Source organism: Leucoraja erinacea, chromosome 6, assembly GCF_028641065.1.
Source record: "Leucoraja erinacea ecotype New England chromosome 6, Leri_hhj_1, whole genome shotgun sequence".
NCBI lineage: Eukaryota > Metazoa > Chordata > Chondrichthyes > Rajiformes > Rajidae > Leucoraja > Leucoraja erinaceus.
The window spans coordinates 81,199,013-81,221,266 of NC_073382.1; the positions used below are offsets into that span (position 1 = coordinate 81,199,013).

Sequence of the window (22,254 nt, forward strand, 5' to 3'; positions counted from 1 at the left end):
TAATCCCACCTGCCTGCTTTTGCCCCCTATCCTTTTAAATCTTTCCTATCCATGTACCTGTCCAAATGTCTTTTAAATATTGCTATGTTTAAGGAAGAATTGAAGGTAGAAAAAAATGCTGGAGAAACTCAGTGGGTGAGGCAGCATGTATGGAGTGAAGGAATAAGCGAAGCTTCAGGTCAAGACCCTTCTTCAGACTGGAATTAACCTTGTGAACGTTTCATGTCGAGACCCAGCTTCTCTCCATAGATGCTGTCTCACCCGCTAAGTTTCTCCAGCACTTTTGTCTACCTTTAAATATTATGGTATCTGCCTCAACTACCTCCTCGGACAGTTCATGTACCCATCACCCTCTGTGTGGAAAAAGTTGCACTTTGGGTTCCTATTAAATCTTTCCATGTTTCCTCTCTCACCTTAAACCTATTCCCCTACTCTGTGCATTTACTCTATCTATTCCCGTCATGATCTGATACAGAGAAATAAACCATAAATCTCTAGGGTGTACCCTGTTAGCTGATGACTGTGGTGAGATGCTTTTATTAATGTTGTTAGCAAGAGTAAAATCATCTTCAGGCTTCCGCACAGCCTTTTCTACGGGAGAGCTTCACGTGCGTGATAAGTAACTGGATTCATCGTCTAGTCAAGGATTTGGACTTCTGTGGAATCAAATTGCCAGCGTTTCCAGGAAGAGGGAGAGAAAAATTAACTCTCAGTGAAAGTCACCAGAACCTTGACCTTGTGGGAATGGAAAAAAGATTTAAAAGAGAAACATTTAAGCAAAAAGTAGATTTTGGAAGGAATGGTGGATTCCAGCGTGAGAAATAAGTGCTTCAAGAATGTGGAATGGAGATAGTTAATTCTGATACCTTTTATTTGTTTTTTTTTTAATGTGGAATCTCATCAGTCTGTACATGGGAATGCTGTTGCCTGGTCATTCTTCAGCCTTTGAACGAAAGTTGATGAATGCGCAGATTGCCTTTTCTATTTTTTCTATTCGTTGTCTGCCTCCACCACTGATCTGAGTGCGATTGTGGTGATGAACAAAGCCAGCACGCCCGAGCAGTGAAGGGGATAGTAAGAACTTGTCCAGTCACAGTACCCTATCACGCAAGAGGATTAATGGCATTATTAATGGCATCAGTCCTTATGATTTCTTTAATGAGAAAATGGACTCTGGCAAAACACGATGCAAGGTTTTTCCGGGAGACACAAGGAACTGCAGAAGCTGGAATCTTGAGCAAAACACAAAAAATGCTGGAGGATTCAGTGGATCAGGCAGCATACGTGGAGGAAATGGGACAGGCAATGTTTTAGGGCCAGAACCCTTCTCCAGTCAGGCTTCAGCAAGGTGTAAACTATTAATTTAACCTTAAAAACTTTACATCTTGAAATATTGACAATATTAGCTGAGCTTGTTAAATCATTCAAATACTTGATACTCAGTGTTACATTTTAAAGAAGGTTTCATGTTGCTTGATATTTAGTGGGGTTGGAGAAGTCCTTTCTTTATTTCGGAGTCTTGAGCCAGTTTGGGTGAAGCACAATGTGAAAGCAGGTCCACTTGACCAACCGGTGCGTTTAGCACAAAATGGGAGAGGTGATTGAAGCCAGATGATACAAAGGAGATTTGATAGTCATAGAATGTGGAAACAGGCCCTTTGCCCAGTTTGCCTGCACCGGCCAACATGTCCCAGCTACACTAGTCCCACTTGCCAACATTTAGTCCATATCCAGCCAAACGTGTCCAAGGTTTTAAGGCACAGGGAAAGTAGATCAAAATAAATTGTTAAATGAGGAGACACAGATACAAGGTAAAATTATAACACAAGTTAGTTAAGGCAGAAAACAGGTCAAACGTTTTTGCACATGGGTTGTAAGGCTGTGAATGTAGAATATAAAAAATCCATCTTTTTGGGTCTTATCTTCTGCCTGTATGGGTCTGTTATCACTGACCATCAAGGCACATGATGGTTGCAATGACTTGTAGGAAGGGAACTTTGCAGGCTTCATTTATGTCAACATTAAGGGGGATAGAAACATAGAATAGGTGCAGGAGTAAGCCATTCGGCCCTTCGAGCCTGCACCGCCATTCAATATGATCATGGCTGATCATCCAACTCGGTATCCTGTGCCTGCCTTCTCTCCATACCCCCTGATCCCTTTAGCCACAAGGGCCACATCTAACTCCCTCTTAAATATAGCCAATGAACTGGCCTCAGCTACCTTCTGTGGCAGAGAATTCCAGAGATTCACCACTCTCTGTGTGAATACTATTCATTTCTGCAATTTCCCCCATGAAAGAATAGCTTGCTATAATTTGCAGCTTCAATTGTGGGAGTAGATTAATTGTTTAGCTCTATTATTGAGCTTCCATTAGCACTGGGAACTCAAAATGCCGTGTCGTCATTTGACAATGGAGGAATTTACAGGCAACACAGAACCATCTGGCTGCACATTGTTCAATATGCAATCGATGTCTGGGAATTTTAATCTAATGCTCGTCAGTCAGTTAATTGAATACCATCTGACTCGTTACACTATGGAAATCCAGAGTTGAAGACACTTTAAAAATCCCTGGAAGAAAAACAATGTTTTTCAAATAAAAGCAGATCTGAAGAAGATTTTAATTATGATCTATTTATATTTTCTTCCTCGTTGCGCATTGACTGACTCTGAGGCCGTTGTCTGCCTGGTCAAATATACTGTGGACAGTCCAGTGCAGTCAAGCCAAGTCACATTTATTTATATAGCACATTTAAAAAACAACTCTCGTTGGCCAAAGTGCTTTACATTTGTTATAAGAATAGTATAAACAAACAAACTACATACATATATACATATAGCCCTCGCGCAGAGGACGTCAAGAAAGGCTTGGGAGTACAGGTAAGTTTTTAGTCTAGACTTAAAGGTGTTGATGGAGGGGGCAGATCTGATGGGAAGAGGGATGCTGTTCCACAGTCTAGGAGCTGCAACCGCAAATGTGCGGTTGCAGCACATCTTTGCACTTCAATCACAAGAACCATTGCCTTTTAAAGCCAATGTTATTCAAGATCATTGTCTGTGTGGTTACTGTGCATTGGCATAAATCCCATCGTCTATTGTCACAGAAATTATTATTTTTTTTAAACAAAAGGGTACTAAAGAATTAGTTTGCTGGTTCTTTAATTATTAATGCTTACCCCAGTTTGAAATTATTCCAGCGATATTGTTTATATCTTCATCCATGAATTGGCTGTATTTCAGTCAAGAATCGAGAGTGTTTTATTGTCCTATGTCCCAGATAGAACGATGACATTTTTTACTTGCACCTGCACAACAGAATATGTAAATAAGGAATGGGTGATGTTTCGTGTCGGGACCCTTCTTCAGACTGACTGTTTACATAGTCCTTGTTTACATATTTACATTGCCATTGCACTTTCAAGCACAGGGCAGGCTCAAGCCAAACAGCTCATTGCATTTTTACTTCATTTCCATTGCCATTGCAGTTTCAAGCACAGGGCAGGCCAAACAACTCATTTCATTTTCATTGGCTAACAAATCATTTATTCAAGTACATTGCATACTCACAGTGTTCTGTAGTTTCCCAGCTCAGACAGAGAGTCGTGACCTCTCCCCGTCGCCATCATGGCAGACAGACAATCCGATGCCACCCTGCCCAGACACACTTCCGATGGGTCCAGGTACTGTTTCTTGGTGGAAACTCGCAGGGATGCCGACATGGTGGTGATCGTCGTCCCCCAATCCCACCGGTTCAAAATCTGGGGAGTTTCAATTTTTGGTGGCATGTGATGGCTAATGCCTTAATTGGTGGGTGGTGTTGACATTGGTGTCAGTGATTGGACAGGGGTTGGGTAGGCCAGAGACCAGAATGCCAGAGGTGAGTCTTCCTGAATTTTCTGGAGTACCCGACTCTCAAGGCATTTTGCCTCTGGGTCTGGTTCCCAACATATCATGGGTAGTTGGTGATTTAACTAGACGCAAAAAAATCTTTCTGGCGTACCATTTTTGATAATTTTAGCAAGTAATTTTGGGTCCAACACCGATGTTGTCGATGGGGTGTCCGCCACTAAAATCCTGGTACAGGATAGCCAACTATGTCTCTCGCACACCATTGCCAGATTATAGTTAATTTGTCGCAGATACTGATTTAATGAGGATATAAGATACTGCCGTAGTGTTGTTTTATCTGCAGTATACCAGATGCCATAGCTTTTGTGAAAAAATTTCCACAGCCATATGTGCCGAAGTGCTGTCTATGGAGGACGTAGCTCCCCAGCAATGGTTTGTTGGTTACTAAAACTCAAAGCAACCCACTAACTGTGCAAACAGGGTCAAGATGAGACTTGACCCATGGATTAGAGCCCAACAGGGCTTGAATTTGGTGGCGGTGTATATAGATATGTGTGTGTGTGTGAATATATAGGTAATGAAGCACATTATAATATTGTGGGTGTTTTCAAGTTGTTGTTAGTGTAACACTCCAGAAATTCAGCTGTTCCCGTATAATATAGATCGTCCAGATAGTGTTGTAGTGTTTAAGAATTTTCGTAAATAGGTCTGGGATATAAAGCTCGGTATATAGCTGTAAATTTCAGATATTTAATGTAATCTTTATGAATGTGTGTCTTTGATATCTATGCTTGCCATATAGATAGTTGTCTGGCATACAAATATAAATGTTGATGTGTTGAGTGATATATCAATGTAATATCCACCATCTTTTTTGTTTTGTGATACAAATTATTTCTATGTTATATATATTCTCATGCCGAGGGAAGGAACACCATTTTTTTTACGCCTGGTTTGAACTCATATATATACTGTTGATGATTGTGTGCTTGTGTGATTTAGGAACCAACTGCAGATGCTGGTTTAAACGGCTGAAAAAAGATAGACCACTAAAAGCTGGTGGAGTAACTCAGTGGGACAGACAGCATGTCTAGAGAGAAGGAATAGGTGATGTATCCGGTATGAAGAAAGGTCTCGACCCAATGCATTACCTATTCCTTTTCTACAGAGATGTTATCTGACCTGTTTTTATTTTTATAAATATCACACGTACACTCGCACATGTACACACAAAAAACAAACAAACAATAACTGCTGCAAGCATGAATTTTGGCCTTCTTGTACTGGCAAGGCCCATAGCTGGCCCCTCGGAGCTTTAAAATGCAGGGCTATTGTCCTCTTTATACATGGTGCTTCGAGGCAGAGGTGACAGATTCATGAGTTGAGTGTCTTCCCTGGAGGGACAGTGGTCCGCAGTGAATAAGTCTTTACGGGGAAATCATGTTAGTAGTAGGCTGTTTATTGATTTATCTGGGTGGCAGACTGATGCCTACCAAGCGTAATCCTTTTGAAAAACTAATCTGTAGCAAATGACTGTCCAAATTGTGCGTGAATTTCATAGTAGTTTCAAGGTAACCATCAAGAGTGTTTTATTGTCATATGTCCAAGATAGAACAATGAAATTCTTGCTGCAGCACAACAGAATATGTAAACATAGTACATAATGAGGGGGGAAAAAAAAAGTTCAGTGTGTATATATACACATATAAACATACTCAATTAACAAACAATTATAGTGCAATAATAATAATGGTCTATTGTAGTTCAGAGCTTATTTGTTGTCGTGTTTAATAGCCTGATGGCTGAAGGGAAGAAGCTGTTCCTGAACCTGGACGTTACAGTTTCCAGGCTCCTGTACCTTCATCTCATTGGCTATGGCGAAATGGGTGTGTGGCCAGGATGGTGTGGGTCGCTGATGATGTTGGCTGCCTTTTTGAGGCAGTGACTTCGATAAATCCCTTCGATGGTGGGGAGGTCAGAGCTGGTGATGGACTGGGCAGCGGTCACTACTTTTTGCAGTCTTTTCCGCTCCTGGACGTTCAAGTTGCCGAACCAGGCCATGATGCAACCAGTCAGAATGCTCTCTACTGTGCACCTGTAGAAGTTCAAGTGAATCCTCTTTGATATACCAAATCTCTGTAGCCTTCTTAGGAAGTAGAGGTGCTGATGTGCTTTATTATAATTGCATCAGTGAGCTGAGTCCAGGAAAGATCTTCGAAAATTTGCGCGGCCGTGAAAAAGATAGACTGCCTGTCAGAATATCTTACACAGCAGTGTTTGGCAAGCTTCTTGAAATTACTGTGCACAACTATTATTCGATCAACTCCTATTGCCTTGCAGACTCACTTTACAATGAGTCATAATGTTTGTTAAGGAAGGAACTGCAGATGGTGGTTTAAACTGAAGATAAACACCAGATGCTAGAGCTAACTTCAAATAGCACTTGCTTTCCCTCCCTCTCCATCCCCTCCCCCTTCCCAGTTCTCCCATCAGTCTCACTGTTTCTGACTACATTCTATCTCTGTCCTGCCCACTCCCCTGACATCGGTCTGAAGAAGGGGAGTGGGCAGGACAGAGATAGAATGTCCTTGTACACCAACCACTGAAATTAAACATGCAGATATGGCAGGCAGTGAAGAAAGCTAATGGCATAACAAGAGGATTTGAGTATAGGATTAAAGAGGTCCTTCTGCAGTTGTACAGAGTCCTGGTGAGACCACATCTGGAGTATTGTGTGCAGTTTTGGTCTCCTAATTTGAGGGAAGACATCCTTGCTATTGAGGAAGTGCAGCGTAGGTTCACAAGGTTAATCCCCGGGATGGCTGGACTGTCATATGAGGAAAGATTGGAAAGACTGGGCTTGTATTCACTGGATGAGAGGGGATATTATAGAAGCATATAAAATTATAAAAGGACTGGACAAGCTGGATGCAGGAAAAATGTTCCCAATGTTGGGGTAGTCCAGAACCAGGGGCCACAGTCTATTTAAAAACTGAGATGAGAAAAAAAAATTCAGCCAGAGAGTTGTGAATTTGTGGAATTCTCTGCCACAGAAAGCAGTGGAGGCCATTCACTGGATGAATTTTAAAGAGTTAGATAGAGCTCTAGGGGCTAGTGGAATTAAGGGGTATTGGGAGAAGGCGGGCACGGGTTACTGATTGTGGATGATCAGCCATGATCACAATGAATGGCGGTGCTGGCTGAATGGCCTACTCCTGCAACTATTTTCTATATTTCTATGTTTTCTCTCTCTCTCTCTCCTTTCTTAAAATGTGGAGTTACATTGGCTACCCTCCAGTCCACAAGAATTGATCCAGAGTCGAGAGAACATTGGAAAATGATCACCAATGCATCCACGATTACTACGGCCACCTCCTTGAGTTTTCTGGGATGCAGACCATTAGGCCCTGGATTTGTTTGCCTTCAGTCCCTACAGTTTACCTAACACCATTTCCTGACTAATGTGAATTCCCTTCAGTTCCTCCCTCCTACTAGATCCTCAGTCGCCTAGTATTTTTGGGAGATTGTTTGTGTCTTCCTCAATGAACCAAAGTACTTGTTTAACTCTTTCTGCAATTTCTTTGTTTCCCATTATAAATTCACCTGTCTCTGATTGTTAGAGACCTACATTTGTCTTCACTAGGCAGAGATGCTGCCTGTCCCGCTGAGTTACAGCATTTTGTGTCTAGCTTTCATGCTTTTAAATGTTTGTTATAATCAGTAATATTGAAGAACAATTGAATTTGAATAAATAATATTAACACTAATATTAGCTTAAAACCTAATACTGTTATTAAATAACCAGTAGAATAAAAAAAAAGGTTTAGTTTACCACTTTTAATGAAGATTGGTGATCCCTTGCAAAGAATAGCCATGTTTTTGCACTGGGGAGCATAACACAAAATACTTGCAACACTCAGTTTGCGAAATTCATGAAGTCGTGTAATAAGAGCAGAATTAGGCCATTCAGCCCATCAAATCTACTCTGCCATTCAATCATGGCTATCTGTCTCTCCCTCCTGACCCCATTCTCCTGCCTTCTTATAGCTCTGACACCCGTACTGATCAAGAATCTATCCATCTCTGCCTTTAAAATATCCACTGACTTGGCCTCCACAGCCGTCTGTGGCAAAGAATTCCACAGAGTCACCACCCACTGACTAAATAAATTTCCCCTCATCTTCCTAAAAAAACGTCTTTTAATTCTGAGGTTATGGCCTCTAGTTGAACAGCATTCTCCAGAACTCTGCCATTTATAATTTATATCAACAATCATTGTCATCAACAATTTATGTAACGCTGTGTGAGGCAGGGCGGACAGCTGGCAGCATGGTGGTGTGTGTAACAAGAATGCAACGAATCAGTTTACAAGTTCTAGCCTGAAATGATTGCCCCTTCTCCAGGCGAGTTCTCCATCATCGACAAACTCTACAAGCAAAACTCAACAAACCTGGTGTTCTTTTAGCTGTATCCATGTAGCATAAACAATAGGAAAATTGTGTACATCCATTTCACACCAGTTCTTAAGGAATGATCGTCTTTGGGTTGAACCAACGAGGATCTAATTCAAAGAACTGATACGGTACAATGCTGAGGTTATATTTTGCACTCTGCATCTTCAGGGTCTGTCCCACTTGGCGATTTTTTTTTGGCGACTGCCAGCGTCAGATCAGTGTCACCATTTTGAACATTTCTCGACCCGAAACGTCACCTATTCCTTCGCTCCATAGATGCTGCCTCACATGCTGAGTTTCTCCAGCATTTTTGTGTCTACCGAAGAAACTATGGGGAAACGTTTTGATGCTGTCAGGCAAATCTGACCATTCATGAGGACGTGACCAGGAAGATTGGAAGATCAGGATCTCATCCTTGGCCTATGAGGTCCTTTCAAGCATCTGTTAAGAAGCATCTGGGAAGAAGCTATTCTTTCATCTAGTGGATTACGTGCTTTCAAGCTTTGTATGATAGGAGAGGATGCTTTTCGGAGGCGTCTTGGCGGAGAGGAGTCTATTGAGGGGATGTGTTGTTGCCAGCGATAGATGCTGCCCAACCTTTCCTTGTGGCCAGCCATAATGCGCAAGCCTTGTCTTAATAAGGCAACAGTTAACAGCAACTCAACCGACACTGGCCCGACACCGACCACGGACAATCACGATCTTGCTTAATCACCAAAGCATAATAAAGCAATAAAAACGACAACAATCTTAGCTTTTATCAAAGGAAGAATAAATACAACTATTTCATAGTTTGAAAGCAATATTTTCTTACCTAGAAGAATCAAAGCTGGAAAAAACAGAAGGAATGAAGGTTCACTTCTCCACTGCTGTTTATGCATAGTGACCTTTGACCTGGGTGTGCGCAATCGGAATACCAAACTCGCTTATCGAAAGGTGTCTGTGTGGTTAGTAAGGAACTCGAGCTTGGTCTGGAATTGTCCCTGAACAACCCCGCTGACTTTGCCATCTTGATAAATAAATGCGAACTATCAACATCCTGTGAAATAGCTGACATACTATAAACAGGGACCAACTAATCGCTTTTCTTCACTGCCCAGCCAAATAGTTTAGTTTTTTAGATAGACACACAAAGCTGGAGTAACTCAGCGGGACGGGCAGCATCTCTGAAGAAGGGTCTCAACTCGAAAAGTCACCCATTCCTTCTCCCCAGAGATGCTGCCTGTTCCGCTGAGTTACTCCAGCTTTTTGTGTCTGTCTTCGGTTTAAACCAGCATCTGCAGTTCCTTCTTACACATGATTAGTGGTTTAGTTTAGATATACAGCGCGGAAACAGGCCCTTCAACCCACCGAGTTTGTGCCGACCAGCGATCCCAGTACACTAGCACTATCCTACACCCACTGGAGACAATTAACAATAGCCAATTAACCTCCAAAACTGTATGTTTTTGGAGTGTCGGAGGAAACAATTCTTGCTATTGAGGGAGTGTAGCGTAGGCTTATGTACAGTTCATGTACAGGCCAATATTTTGCAGAAGTATTTTATGTGTTATCTCTGTGCCATTTCCTGATCTGGGTGCGTTTGCTTCCTCTCTAGTTTCTGTCCAGCTGGCTTTGCCCATACATTTGTTGACGGGCATTAGCGGATTTATAATACTTGAACCAAATTAAACCCCTGAGTATCTTTGTACACAAGACTATAATAAGCAAAACTAAGTGGGGAGAAAGGAGCAGGGGAGCGAAGTGTAACTGAGGGGACCTCCAGGACTGCAAGGGCTGCCGGTAGAGTTGCTGCCTTACAGTGCTTGCAGTGCCAGAGACGTGGGTTCGATCCCGACTACGGGTGCTGTCTGGACGGAGTGTGTACGTTCTCCCCGTGACCGCGTGGGTTTTCTCCCACATCTTCGGTTTCCTCCCACTCTCCAAAGACGTACAGGTTTGTAGGTTAATTGGCTTGGGTTTGCATACTCGGTATAAGTGTAAATAGTGTTAATGTGTGGCCAGCGCAAACTCGGTGGGCCGAAGGGCCTGTTTCCGCTCTGAATCTGTAAACTAAACTTAAAAAAAAAACTGAACTAGACGGGCTGAATAGCCTCCTGTACCTCTATACAAAACATCCTCACAGCGTGGGTTGAGAACAACACTGCCCAAGATTGTAGCCCAGTCCATCACATAGACCAGATTCCCCACCATCAACTACATTTTCACTTCACACTGCCTCGGGAAGGCAGCCAACGTAATTAAATATTGTCCTACCCTGGTTAATAATATAGAATAGTGGTGCCCATAAATTCTTATGTGATAGGAGCAGAATTATGGCATTCGGCCCATCATGTCTACTCCGCCATTCAATCATGGCAGATCTATCTTTCCCTCGTAACCCCATTCTCCTGCCTTCTCCCCATAACCCCTGATGCCCGTACTAATCAAACCCTAATTTAACCCTAACCCTACTAATCTAACCTAACCCTAATGCTCAGACAAAGCAACTACTCCCCCTTCAATCGTGGGGCAAACTGATTCCCTCCCCCCCCTCCCCCAACCATTGCACATCCCCAATCCTCAACTTTCCATTTGTCACTTTAATTTCATGCATCTTGTTGTGTTTTATGACTGTTGGCAAACCAATTTCCCTCCTGGGGTAAATAACGTTCTATCGTGTTGAAGGTAGACAAAATGATGGAGTAACTCAGCGGGTGAGGCAGCATCTATGGGGCGAAGGAATAGGTGACGTTTTTGGGTCTGAAGAAGGCTCGGACCCAAAACGTCACCTATTCCTTCGCTCCATAGATGCTGCTTCACCCGCTGAGTTTCACCAGCATTTTTGTCTACCTTCGATTTTTTCAGCATCTGCAATTCCTTCTTAAACATTCTATTGTATCGTATCGTTTATCGATTGTTGTAAAATGGGCAGAGGAAGGGAATTTTGCTACAGTATGTTCCATTGCTTGTTTTTATTATTTCACTGTTCACAGAATCCCAAGACTAAAGCTGAGATTGAGAAGCTCCATCACGATGGGAAGAAGAAGGAACTGCGTGATCGCCTGTGTTACAGAATGACGTTTGGCACGGCGGGGCTGCGATCCTCCATGGGTGCAGGCTTCTCCTGCATTAACGACTTGACCATCATACAGTCCACTCAGGTAACCCGTCCAAACACGTGACCGGTTTTGTTTTGTAAGTCCGTGCAATGCTAGGGAGAGTATGAACAATTGGTTACAGACACAAAAGACCGGTGTCTTCTCTTCTTCTTGCGAATGAAACATAAACCAAAGGAATAATTGGTCCTCTAATCTGAGGAAGGACATTCTTGCTATTGAGGGAGTGCAGAGTAGGTTTACAAGGTTAATTCCCGGGATGATGGGACTGTCATATGCGGAGAAAATGGAGCAGCTGGGCTTGTACACTCTGGAGTTTAGAAGGATGAGAGGGAATCTCATTGAAACATATAAGATTGCTAAGGGCTTGGACACGCTAGAGATAGGAAACATGTTCCCGATGTTGGGGGAGTCCAGAACCAGGGGCCACAGTTTAAGAATAAGGAGTAAGCCATTTAGAACAGAGACGAGGAAACACTTTTTCTCACAGAGAGTGGTGAGTCTGTGGAATTCTCTGCCTCAGGGCGGTGGAGGCAGGATATCTGGATGCTTTCAAGAGAGAGCTAGATAGGGCTCTTAAAAATAGCGGAGTCAGGGGATATGGGGAGAAGGCAGGAACGGGGTACTGATTGGGGATGATCAGCCATGATCACATTGAATGGCCTACTCCTGCACCTATTGTCTATTGAATAGTTAGATCTCAAACCGGGTGTTGCGCAGCCAGGTTGTTGTCTCTGCGTCAATGTCTGCCAGGCCCTGAGCTCCATTTGGTGGGTGATAGAGCGGACACCCAGAGATGACATGGTTGGCTGTCTGTTGTTCTGAAAGACTGGAGTAATTCAGTTGTTCTGAAAGAATGAAAGACTGGAGTAACTCAGCGGGTCAGGCGGCATCTCTGGAGAGAAGGAATGGGTGACGTTTCGGACTGAGGTCAGGGGAGAGGGAAACGAGAGGTTTAGAATGTACATTGAACAAATGAATGAAACGTATGCAAAAAGCAACGATGATCAAACAAAGGTGGAGCCCACAATGATCCGTTGTTGGCTGTGGGGAAGGTGATAACGTGTTATACAGAAAGTGAAACTCAACAGGACGATGCTGAAACTAGTATGGTGACTAGGGTGAGGTGTGGCTGGAGAGAGAGGGAATGAAAGGGTTACTTGAGGATAGTGAAATCGCCATTCAAACCGCTGGGTTGTAAGCTGCCCAAGCGAAATAGGAGTGGCTGTTCCTCTAATTTGCATTTGGCATTGTTCCATGCAACTTCTATATCTCTCGTTTCCCTCTCCAATGACTCGGCCTGAAGAAGGGTCTCGACCCGAAAACGTCACCCATTCCGTCTCTCCGGAGAAGATGCTGCCTGACCCGCTTAGTTACTCCAGCTTTTTGTGTCTATCTTCGGTGTAAACTTCCTTCATTGCTTTCTACACATGAACAATTGGTTAACTCTTTGATCAGTGGGTGGGACCAATGTCGGAGATGTGCATAATCCTGTTCTCGCCTTACACTGATGTGTACCCACAACTCGATCTGTAAGATGCCAGCATTACCATTTCCACCTGTCACCTCCCGAGTCACTTGCACCAACTAAACTTCACACTAGAAACTGTCTTGGTTGCACTAGTCTTTCAAGTCAAGTCAAGAGTCAAGAGAGTTTATTGTCATGTGTCCCAGATAGGACAATAAAATTCTTACTTACTGCAGCACAACAGAGTATTGTAAGCATAAATAAAGAACAGTTCAGTGTGTCTATATATCATAGACCATATATATATATATATATATATATATATATATATATATATATATATATACACACATAAATAAACAGATCAAGTCCAATAGGCTGTTATTGTTCAGAGTTTGTTCGATGTCGTGTTTAATAGCCTGACGGCTGTGGGGAAACAGCTATTCCTGAACCTGGATGTTCCAGATTTCAAGCTCCTGTACCTTCTATCTGATGGCAGCGGAGAGATGAGTGTGTGGCCAGAATGGTGTGGGTCCTTGACGATGTTGGCAGCCTTTGTGAGGCAGCGACTGCGATGGTGGGGAGGTCAGAGCCGATGATAGACTGGGCAGTGGTCCCAACTTTCTGCATTCTTTTCTGCTCCTGGGCACTCAAGTTGCCGAACCAAGCCATGATGCAACCAGTCAGTATGCTCTCTACTGTGCACCCGTAGAAAGTTCACCTCTTTCAGTTTTTAGTTTAGTTTAGAGATACAGCACGGAAACAGGCCCTTCAGCCCACCCGTTCCACACCGACCAGTGAACCCTGCTCACCGACACCATCCTACACACACTAGGGACAAATTACACTTATATCAAGCCAATTAATCTACAATCTGTACGTCTTTGGAGTGTGGGAAGAAACATAGAAAATAGGTGCAGGAGGAGGCCATTTGGCCCTTCGAGCCAGCACCGCCATTCATTGTGATCATGGCTGATCATCCACAATCAGTAACCCGTGCCTGCCTTCTCCCCATATTCCTTGATTCCGCTAGCCTCTCGAGCTCTAACTAACTCTCTTTTAAATTCATCCAGAGAATTGGCTTCCACTGCATTCTGTGGCAGAGAATTCCACAAATTCACAACTCTATTGGTGAAAATGTTTTTTCTCATCTCAGTTTTAAATGGCCTCCCCTTTATTTTTAGACTGTGGCGCCTATTTCTGGACTCCCCCAACATTGGGAACATTTTTCCTGCGTCTAGCTTGTCCAGTCTTTTTATAATTTTATATGTTTCTATAAGATACCCTCTCATCCATCTAAATTCCAGTGAATACAAGCTCAGTCTTTCCAATCTTTCATCATATGTCCCGCCATCCCGGGGATTAATCTTGTGAACCTTCACTGCACTGCTTCAATCACAAGAATGTCCTTCCTCAAATTAGGAGACCAAAACTGCACACAATATTCCAGATGTGGTCTCACCAGGGCCCTGCACAACTGCAGAAGGACCTCTTTACTCCTATACTCAAATTCTCTCGTTATGAAGGCCACCATTAGCTTTCTTCACTGAATGCTGAACATGCATATTTACTTTCAGTGACTGGTGTACAAGTACACCCAGGTCTCGTTGCACTTCCCTTTATCATAATCTGGAAAGAGCTCGTAGAAAACCCACGCAGGGATAACTTGCAAACTCCGTAAAGAAAGCACTCGTAGTCAGGATCAAACACGGGTCTCCGGCGCTGTAAGGCAGCAACTCTACCGCTGCACCACCGTGCCATGCTGTTTTGCACTAGTATTTTTATTGCACTATTTATTGTTTTATTATTATCTATGGGGCACTGTGTTTACAGACCTGTTATGCTATTGCAAGTAATAATGTCATTGTTCCATTTGGGTACATATGAAAACTAAACACTTTTGACTCTTAACTACGGTGAGAAGGGTAGGTTTTAATAGGAACCTGAGGGGCAATTTTTTCTCACAGAGTGTAGTGGGTATAAGGAACGAGCTGCCAGAGTAGGTTGTTGAGGCAGGTATTATAACAACATTTAAAATATATTTGGACAGGTACATGGATAGGAAAGGTTTGGAGGGATATGGGCCAAACACGGGCAGGTGGGACAAGTATAGATGGAACATCTTGGTCGGCATGAGCAAGTGGGCCGAAGGGCCTGCTTCTGTGCTGTATGACACTCTGACGCCCTTGACCTCTGCTGTTTCATGAGGCACGTACTCGGTTGAATGACAGAGCAAAGACCATACAGTGCCGGTGTATATTTATTTGTCCAAATCTTGCATACTACTTTAAAATTGTTTCTAATTAAATTGTGGATTTGCTTAATTAAGGTCTCAAGGTCAGTTTATTGTACAATGGACCAATTAAAGTACAGTGAAATTCGTATTACCATACAGCCATACTTCAAAAAAGCAACAATACACACAACCGCATAAAAGTTAACATAAACATCCACCACAGCGGACTCCCCAGGTTCCTCACTGTGATGAAAGCCAATCCTCTTCCTCTTTATTCTCCCGCAGTCGGGGTGGCCGAACCATCCGCAGCCGACGATCGATGCTCCCGCGTTGGGGCGATTAAAGCTTCCGCGATCGGGGCGGTCGAAGCTCCCGCATTGGGGCGGTTGAAGTTCTTGAGGCTTTACAAATTGCAAACAAAGGAAATCATGCGATACTTCCTCCCCCAGGGGGAGTCTGCATTTTAATGGATCTGAGAACTGATTCATTCAAATGATAGCTGATCTTAAAACCTTCCGTGTAAGAAATAGTCACAAAAGCAGATTGTCATTAATGCTGGAGACTATCAATACAGCTCATTCTTACCATGACAAAGATAAAGCATTTTCTTATCTCTTTTTTCCCATTCCTCGCCATAATGTACGATACGAAACAACAAAACTTTATTCATCCCAGGAGGGAAATTGATCTGCCAACAGTCATAGAAACATAAGATACGTGAAACATTTCATTTCGTGAACCAGGGGCCGCAGTTTAAGAATAAGGGGTAAACATTTCCCTGCACCTTCGGGTGCATGTGGCGAGTAAAGTTGACATTGACATGAAATTAAAGTGACGAGTGGAAAGGACGAGTGCTGTGTCTATGCTCAATGCTTTTCTGCAAAAGCCTACTCAGTCTTGAACAGGATTTTAATATCTTTTTTGGTTATGCAATTTTAGAATAATAGCCTTCCATTTCACCTGATTAATTATTTATATGCCTTCAGTTACAGAAACACAATGAGTCCTTCATGATGTAAAAGTCAGAGAGTCATACAGTGAGGAAACAGGTCATTCTGCCCATTAGGTTCATGCCGGCACCTAACCACATTAATCCCATCTTCCTGCACTTAGCACTTAGCATTCAATTCTGAGGCACATCCTAAAATAGACACAAAATGTTAGTGTAACTCAGCGGGATAGGCAGCATCTCTGGAGACGATAGGTGCAGGAGTAGGCCATTCGGCCCTTCTAGCTATCACCGCCATTCAATGTGAGCATCCATCATCAGTACCCCGTTCTTGCCTTCTCCCCATATCCCCCTGACCCCGCTATCTTGAAGAGCCCTATCTAGCTCTCTCTTGAAAGTATCCAGAGAACCGGTCTGAGGCAGAGAATTCCACAAACTCACAACTCTCTGTGAGAAAAAGTGTTTCCTCGTCTCCGTTCTAAATGTCTTACCCCTTATTCTTAAACTGTGGTACCTGGTTCTGAACATATTTCCTGACTCTAGCGTGTCCAAACCCTTAATAATCTTATGTTTCAATAAGAGAAGGAATGGATGATGTTTCGGGTCGAGACCCTTCTTCCGACCTGAAACGTCTCGCATTCCTTCTCTCCAGAGATGCTGCCTGTCCCACTGAGTTACTCCAGCATTTGGACAGCATCCTCAATCAGTACCCCGTTCCTGCCTTCTCCTCATATCCCTTGATTCCACTATCTTTAAGAGCCCTATATAGCTCTTTATAACGGAGATGAGGAAAAACATTTTCACACAGAGAGTTTTGAATCTGTGAAATTCTCTGCCTCAGAAGCAGTGGAGGCCAATTCTCTGGATGCTTTCAAGAGAGGGTTGGATAGAGCTCTTAAAGATAGCAGAGTCAGGGGATATGGAGAAAAGGCAGGAACAGAGTACTGATTATGGATGATTTGATCGAATGGCCTACTCCTGCACCTATTGTCTATTATCTAATGGACCATGGGTACCTGGCACTGTGAGACCGCAGCTCTACAAGCTGTGCCACTGTGCCGCACTCTCTGGGTGAATAGCGGGCCTCTTCTGATCCTCTAAATATCTTGTGCCTCACTCTAAATCTACGGCTATTAGTTTTATCCACCTTGTTACCTGATGAAATGTATTTTAATTGTAATTTGCCCTCACCTTTACTCCTGTTGAAATTGAAAGCGATATGGTATATGTCCAAATGCTCGAAGACATTTTGACAAATATATTGTACAAAGTAGTCTGACTGGTTGCATCAAGGGCATTTCCACGGGAACGCAAGAGTCCAAAGGGTGGTGGACTCAGCCGGGTCTATCACTGGCAGAGACCTTCCCTGCATCAAAAGTATTTACATGCCATCTTCTCACTGCTCCCATCAGTGCAGAAGCCTGAAGCCCCACACCACCAGGTTCAGGAACAGCGACTTTCTTACAACCATAAGGTTCTTGAACTAACCTTCACATCCCTAATCCTACCCGAATTCAAGATTCAAGAGAACTTTTTGAAGATGTACCTAGTAGAGTGGATAAGGGAGAACCAGTGGATGGGTTATATCTGGACTTTCAGAAGGCTTTCGACAAGGTCCCACATAAGAGATTAGTATACAAACTTAAAGCACACGGTATTGGGGGTTCAGTATTGATGTGGATAGAAAACTGGCTGGCAGACAGGAAGCAAAGAGTAGGAGTAAGCGGGTCCTTTTCAGAATGGCAGGCAGTGACTAGTAGGGTACCGCAAGGCTCAGTGCTGGGACCCCAGCTATTTACAATATATATTAATGATTTGGACAAGGGAATTGAATGCAACATCTCCAAGTTTGCAGATGACACGAAGCTGGGGGGCAGTGTAAGCTGTGAGGAGGATGCTAGGAGGTGGCAAGGTGACTTGGATAGGCTGGGTGAGTGGGCAAATGCATGGCAGATGCAGTATAATGTGGATAAATGTGAGGTTATCCACTTTGGTGGCAAAAACAGGAAAGTAGACTATTATCTGAATGGTGGCCGATTAGGAAAAGGGGAGATGCCACAAGACCTGGGTGTTATGGTATGCCAGTAATTGAAAGTAGGCATGCAGGTGCAGCAGGCAGTGAAGAAAGCGAATGGTATGTTCACATTCATAGCAAAAGGATTTGAGTATAGGAGCAGGGAGGTTCTACTGCAGTTGTACAGGGTCTTGGTGAGACCACACCTGGAGTATTGCGTACAGTTTTGGTCTCCTAATCTGAGGAAGGACATTCTTGCCATAGAGGGAGTACAGAGAAGGTTCACCAGACTGATTCCTGGGATACCAGGACTTTCATATGAAGAAACACTGGATAGACTCGGCTTGTACTCGCTAGAATTTAGAGGATTGAGGGGAGATCTTATGGAAACTTACAAAATTCTTAAGGGGTTGGACAGGCTAGATGCAGGAAGATTGTTCCCGATGTTGGGGAAGTCCACAACAAGGGGTCACAGTTTAAGGATAAAGGGGAAATGTTTTAGGTCTGAGATGAGAAAAACATTTTTCACACAGAGAGTGGTTGTAAAGACTTCCAAACACGTGATGTCTTCACTACATGTTTGATTACAGATACTGGTATAAAACACACACAGTGCCCTAGCTGTCCGTGCTCTGTCACTGGAGCTAGACAGAGAGAGAGATATGGGGAGGCTACAGTTATACTGAAGATAATGGGGAGTGGTTAGTAGTGGTGAGGTCACTATGTTAAAGGAGCATGCATTGATCTACATCCTTCCCCTCGGAAAACAAAGTATTATAGCAGTGACAGTGCGACCACGACTCATACGCTAGAAACACCCTCCGCGCGTACACCGGCAAGAAACAGTTAACACATTCACGCAAACTCCCGTAACGTACAGGCTGCTTGACCAACCGCCCGGAGCGGGTGCGCAGCCCACACTCCCCCCCCCCCCCCCGCAGGAAGAGCAGGGACGAGAGCCGGGGCGGCGACAGGGGAACAGGCAGGAGAACTTGCCAGAGAGGGAGGACGAGGAGAGCGGGGAGGAGAAGCGGGCACAGGAGCGGGTGAGGAAGGAGAAGGCGGACTGGGAGGTGCCGGGGGAGAACGGGGCACACAGAGCTGAGACGGCAGAGCCCTGGGCATGCGAAGAGCGGAGGGCAGAGAGGAAGGAACCAAAGGGGCAAAAGGGGCTGCAGGGGGTGGAGCGGGCTCGTTGACCAGGAGCAGATGCTGGCGGGACCAGCGGTAGATGGTACCCTCGTAGTCAACGAGGTACAACCGAGGAGAGCCCGCAGAGCCGACGACCACGGCTAGCCGGTAGTGGCCGGAGGGGGACCGCATCCGGACCACCTGATTCGGGAAGAGACGCGGAAGGGTACGACAGGACCTGTCGTGGGAGCGCTTCTGGATGGCCTGTTTCTGGGCAAATCGCTCCTGGACAGTGGCAGGGCTGAGGACCACGGGCTGCAGAGATCGCTGGGAGACAGGGATCGGAGGGCGTGTGGTGCGGGACATGAGCCGCTGAGCAGGCAAGCCCAGGGCAGGGTCACGGGAAATGTTGCGGAGGTTGAGGATGGCCAGGTAAAAGTCCGACCGCGAAAGTCTGCAATGCTCCAGCAACTCCTTTGCACTGCGGACGGCGCGCTCAGCAAGGCCGTTGCTCGGTGGGTACTCCGGGCTGCTGGTGATGTGGCGAAAGTTCCAGGATGCAGCGAAGGCGCGGAACTCCGCACTGGAGAACTGGCCGCCGTTGTCAGACTGCAAAGTAACTGGAGAGCCAAAGGTCGCAAAGTGGCGGCGCAGCTTCCCGATGACAGCAGCAGATGTGAGGGTGGGCAGCTGATCCACCTCGAACCAGCTGGAGTAGGAGTCCACAAGGACCAGGAAATGTTTGCCACGCCACTCAAAAATGTCAGTGGCGACCGACATCCACGGCAGGTCGGGGGCAGGCTGCTGCAGGAGCGGCTGGCGTTGTTGATGGGGAGCGAGGCAGTTGCAGGTCGAGCAGGCAGAGACCCTGTCCCGGATGTCTTGCGCCATGCCGGGCCAATAAAACTGACTTTGGGCCTGGGACAGAGTGGCTTCGACCCCGGGATGGCCGCTGTGGGCAGACTGGAAGTAGTGGTCCCGCAGCGCAGCAGGCACCACGACCTTGTGGCCCTTCACCACCACGCCGTCGTGCAGTACGTTCATACCGGACGAGGAAGTATGGCGCAGCACCATCAGGCAGAGATGAGCGACGGTCGGGCCAGCCACGGCGGATGACGTCCGCAAGCTGCTGCAGGGCAGGGTCCTTGGCAGTGTGATGGATCAGGGACTGCATCTGCTGGGAAGGCACAATGTTAACGTTTAATACCATCAGGTCAGACGACTCGTACGGGTGTCAGGCAGTGGACGTCAGCGGTGCGCGGGACAGCGTGTCGGCCACAAACATGTCCTTGCCCTTGCGGTACACATTTCGAAACGTGAAATGCTGGAGCTGCAGCATCATACGCTGCAGGCGGGATGAGGCAACGTGTATCGGCTTATTCAGGATCGTGACCAGCGGCTGGTGGTCGGTCTCAATAGTGAAGGTGTTGCCCAGGATGTAGTCCTTGAACTTCGAGCAGGCAAACACCACGGCAAGGAGCTCCTTCTCGATCTGAGCGTAACGCTGCTCAGCAGGGGTCATGGTGCGGGAAGCGTAGGGGACAGATAGCTGCAACCTGTCGTAGAGCTGCAGGCAGGCGGCACCGAGGCCGAACTTCGGGGCATCGCAGGTGAGAACGATGGGACGCTTCAGGTCGAAAAATTTGAGAGTGGGGGCGCGGACCAACTGGGACTTCAGGGTTTCGATAGCCGACTGATGGTGCGGGAACCAAACCCAGGCGATGTCCTTCTTGGTCAGTTCCCTCAAAGGTGCACTCAGCTCGCTGAGGTCGGGAATGAATTTCCCCAGGTAGTTCACCATGCCCAGAAAGCGCTACAGGCTGGGCACGTCGGTCGGAGCGGGCATCCCCGAGACCACAGCCGTCTTCTGTGGGTCTGGCTTCAGACCCTCAGCCGTGAAGACGTGTCCCACGTACGTGACCTCCGGGACGCGGAAACGGCACTTCTTGGGGTTCAGTTTGAGGTTGACCTCACAAGCCCTATCCAGGACTTGGGAGGTGGAGGTCATGCTCAGCGACATCCCTCCCATATACCAGGATGTCGTCGACAATGATAGCACACGGCAGACCGGCAAACAGCTGCTCCATGGTGCGCTGGAAAACCTCGCTGGCAGAGTTGATCCCGAAAGGCATGCGGAGGAAACGGAACCTGCCGAAGGGTGTGCTGAAGGTTGTCAGGTATGAGGAATGTTCATCCAGCGGAATCTGCCAGAAAGAGCTCTTGGCATCGAGGACAGAGAATACAGTGGCGGGGCCAACCTGTGCAGAGACATCCTCCACTGTTCGCATGGGGTAGTGCGGGCGCTTGATGGCCAGGTTTAGGTCCTTGGGGTTAATGCAGATTCGAATCTCGCTCTTGTCCTTCTTTGCGGCCACAACCATGGTGGAGACCCACCGGGTGGGATCACTCACCTCCTTGAGTATGCCCGTGGCCACCATGTGGCACTGAGTCGACTCCACCCTGTCCTTCATGGTAAAGGAGACGCGGTGAGCCGGGCGGATTACCGGATCGACCTCCGGGTCCACAGCGATCTTGTAGTTGCAGGGTAATTTCCCCAACACATCATCAAAACGATCGGGGTACTCGATCATGGGGGCCTGCACCAGGTGGACACCGCGGTGGAAGGAAACCAAACCGAGGTCCTGGCACGCACGAGCGCCCAACAGAGTAACATTCTCAGAGTCTAGCAGGAGGAAAGTGAGGGGCCGAGAGGTCTGCAGAACTGTGCAGATAAGGGTTGTTTTTCCGACTGGTGTGAGCACTCCTCCCCCATAGGCATGAAGACGGGAGTTGTCGGGAGTAATCTTCTCACCAGATCTTATCTGCTCGAAGAGGCTCCTTGACATAACATTGGCGAAATCTCCAGTGTCGACCTTCGCAGTAAAGGTCGACCCATTCACGGTAACACGTACAGAGGGATCCTTTATCAAAGCAGGTGCACCCAAGAGCGAAAAAATAGACGATTCATCAAGGGAGGAGCCGTTATCTGAATCAAGGAGTTCATCTGAATGGTGCTGGGAACCAAGAGCGTTATCAGTCTCAGCAAGGTTGT

At 45.7% G+C, this 22,254-nt stretch overlaps 1 protein-coding gene across 2 annotated transcripts in view; it reads left to right on the plus strand.

Moving 5' to 3' along the window:
- Window positions 1-22,254, plus strand: part of pgm2l1 (phosphoglucomutase 2-like 1) — a 97,537-nt gene that overhangs the window by 10,107 nt on the left and 65,176 nt on the right. For both annotated transcript variants that reach the window (XR_008723667.1, XM_055637422.1), the window contains exon 2: window positions 11,282-11,449. Coding sequence is in view for 1 of the 2 variants with exons in the window: in XM_055637422.1 (XP_055493397.1) it covers window positions 11,282-11,449 (168 nt within the window). In the remaining variant the exon portion in view is untranslated. The remainder of the gene's footprint in view (window positions 1-11,281; window positions 11,450-22,254) is intronic.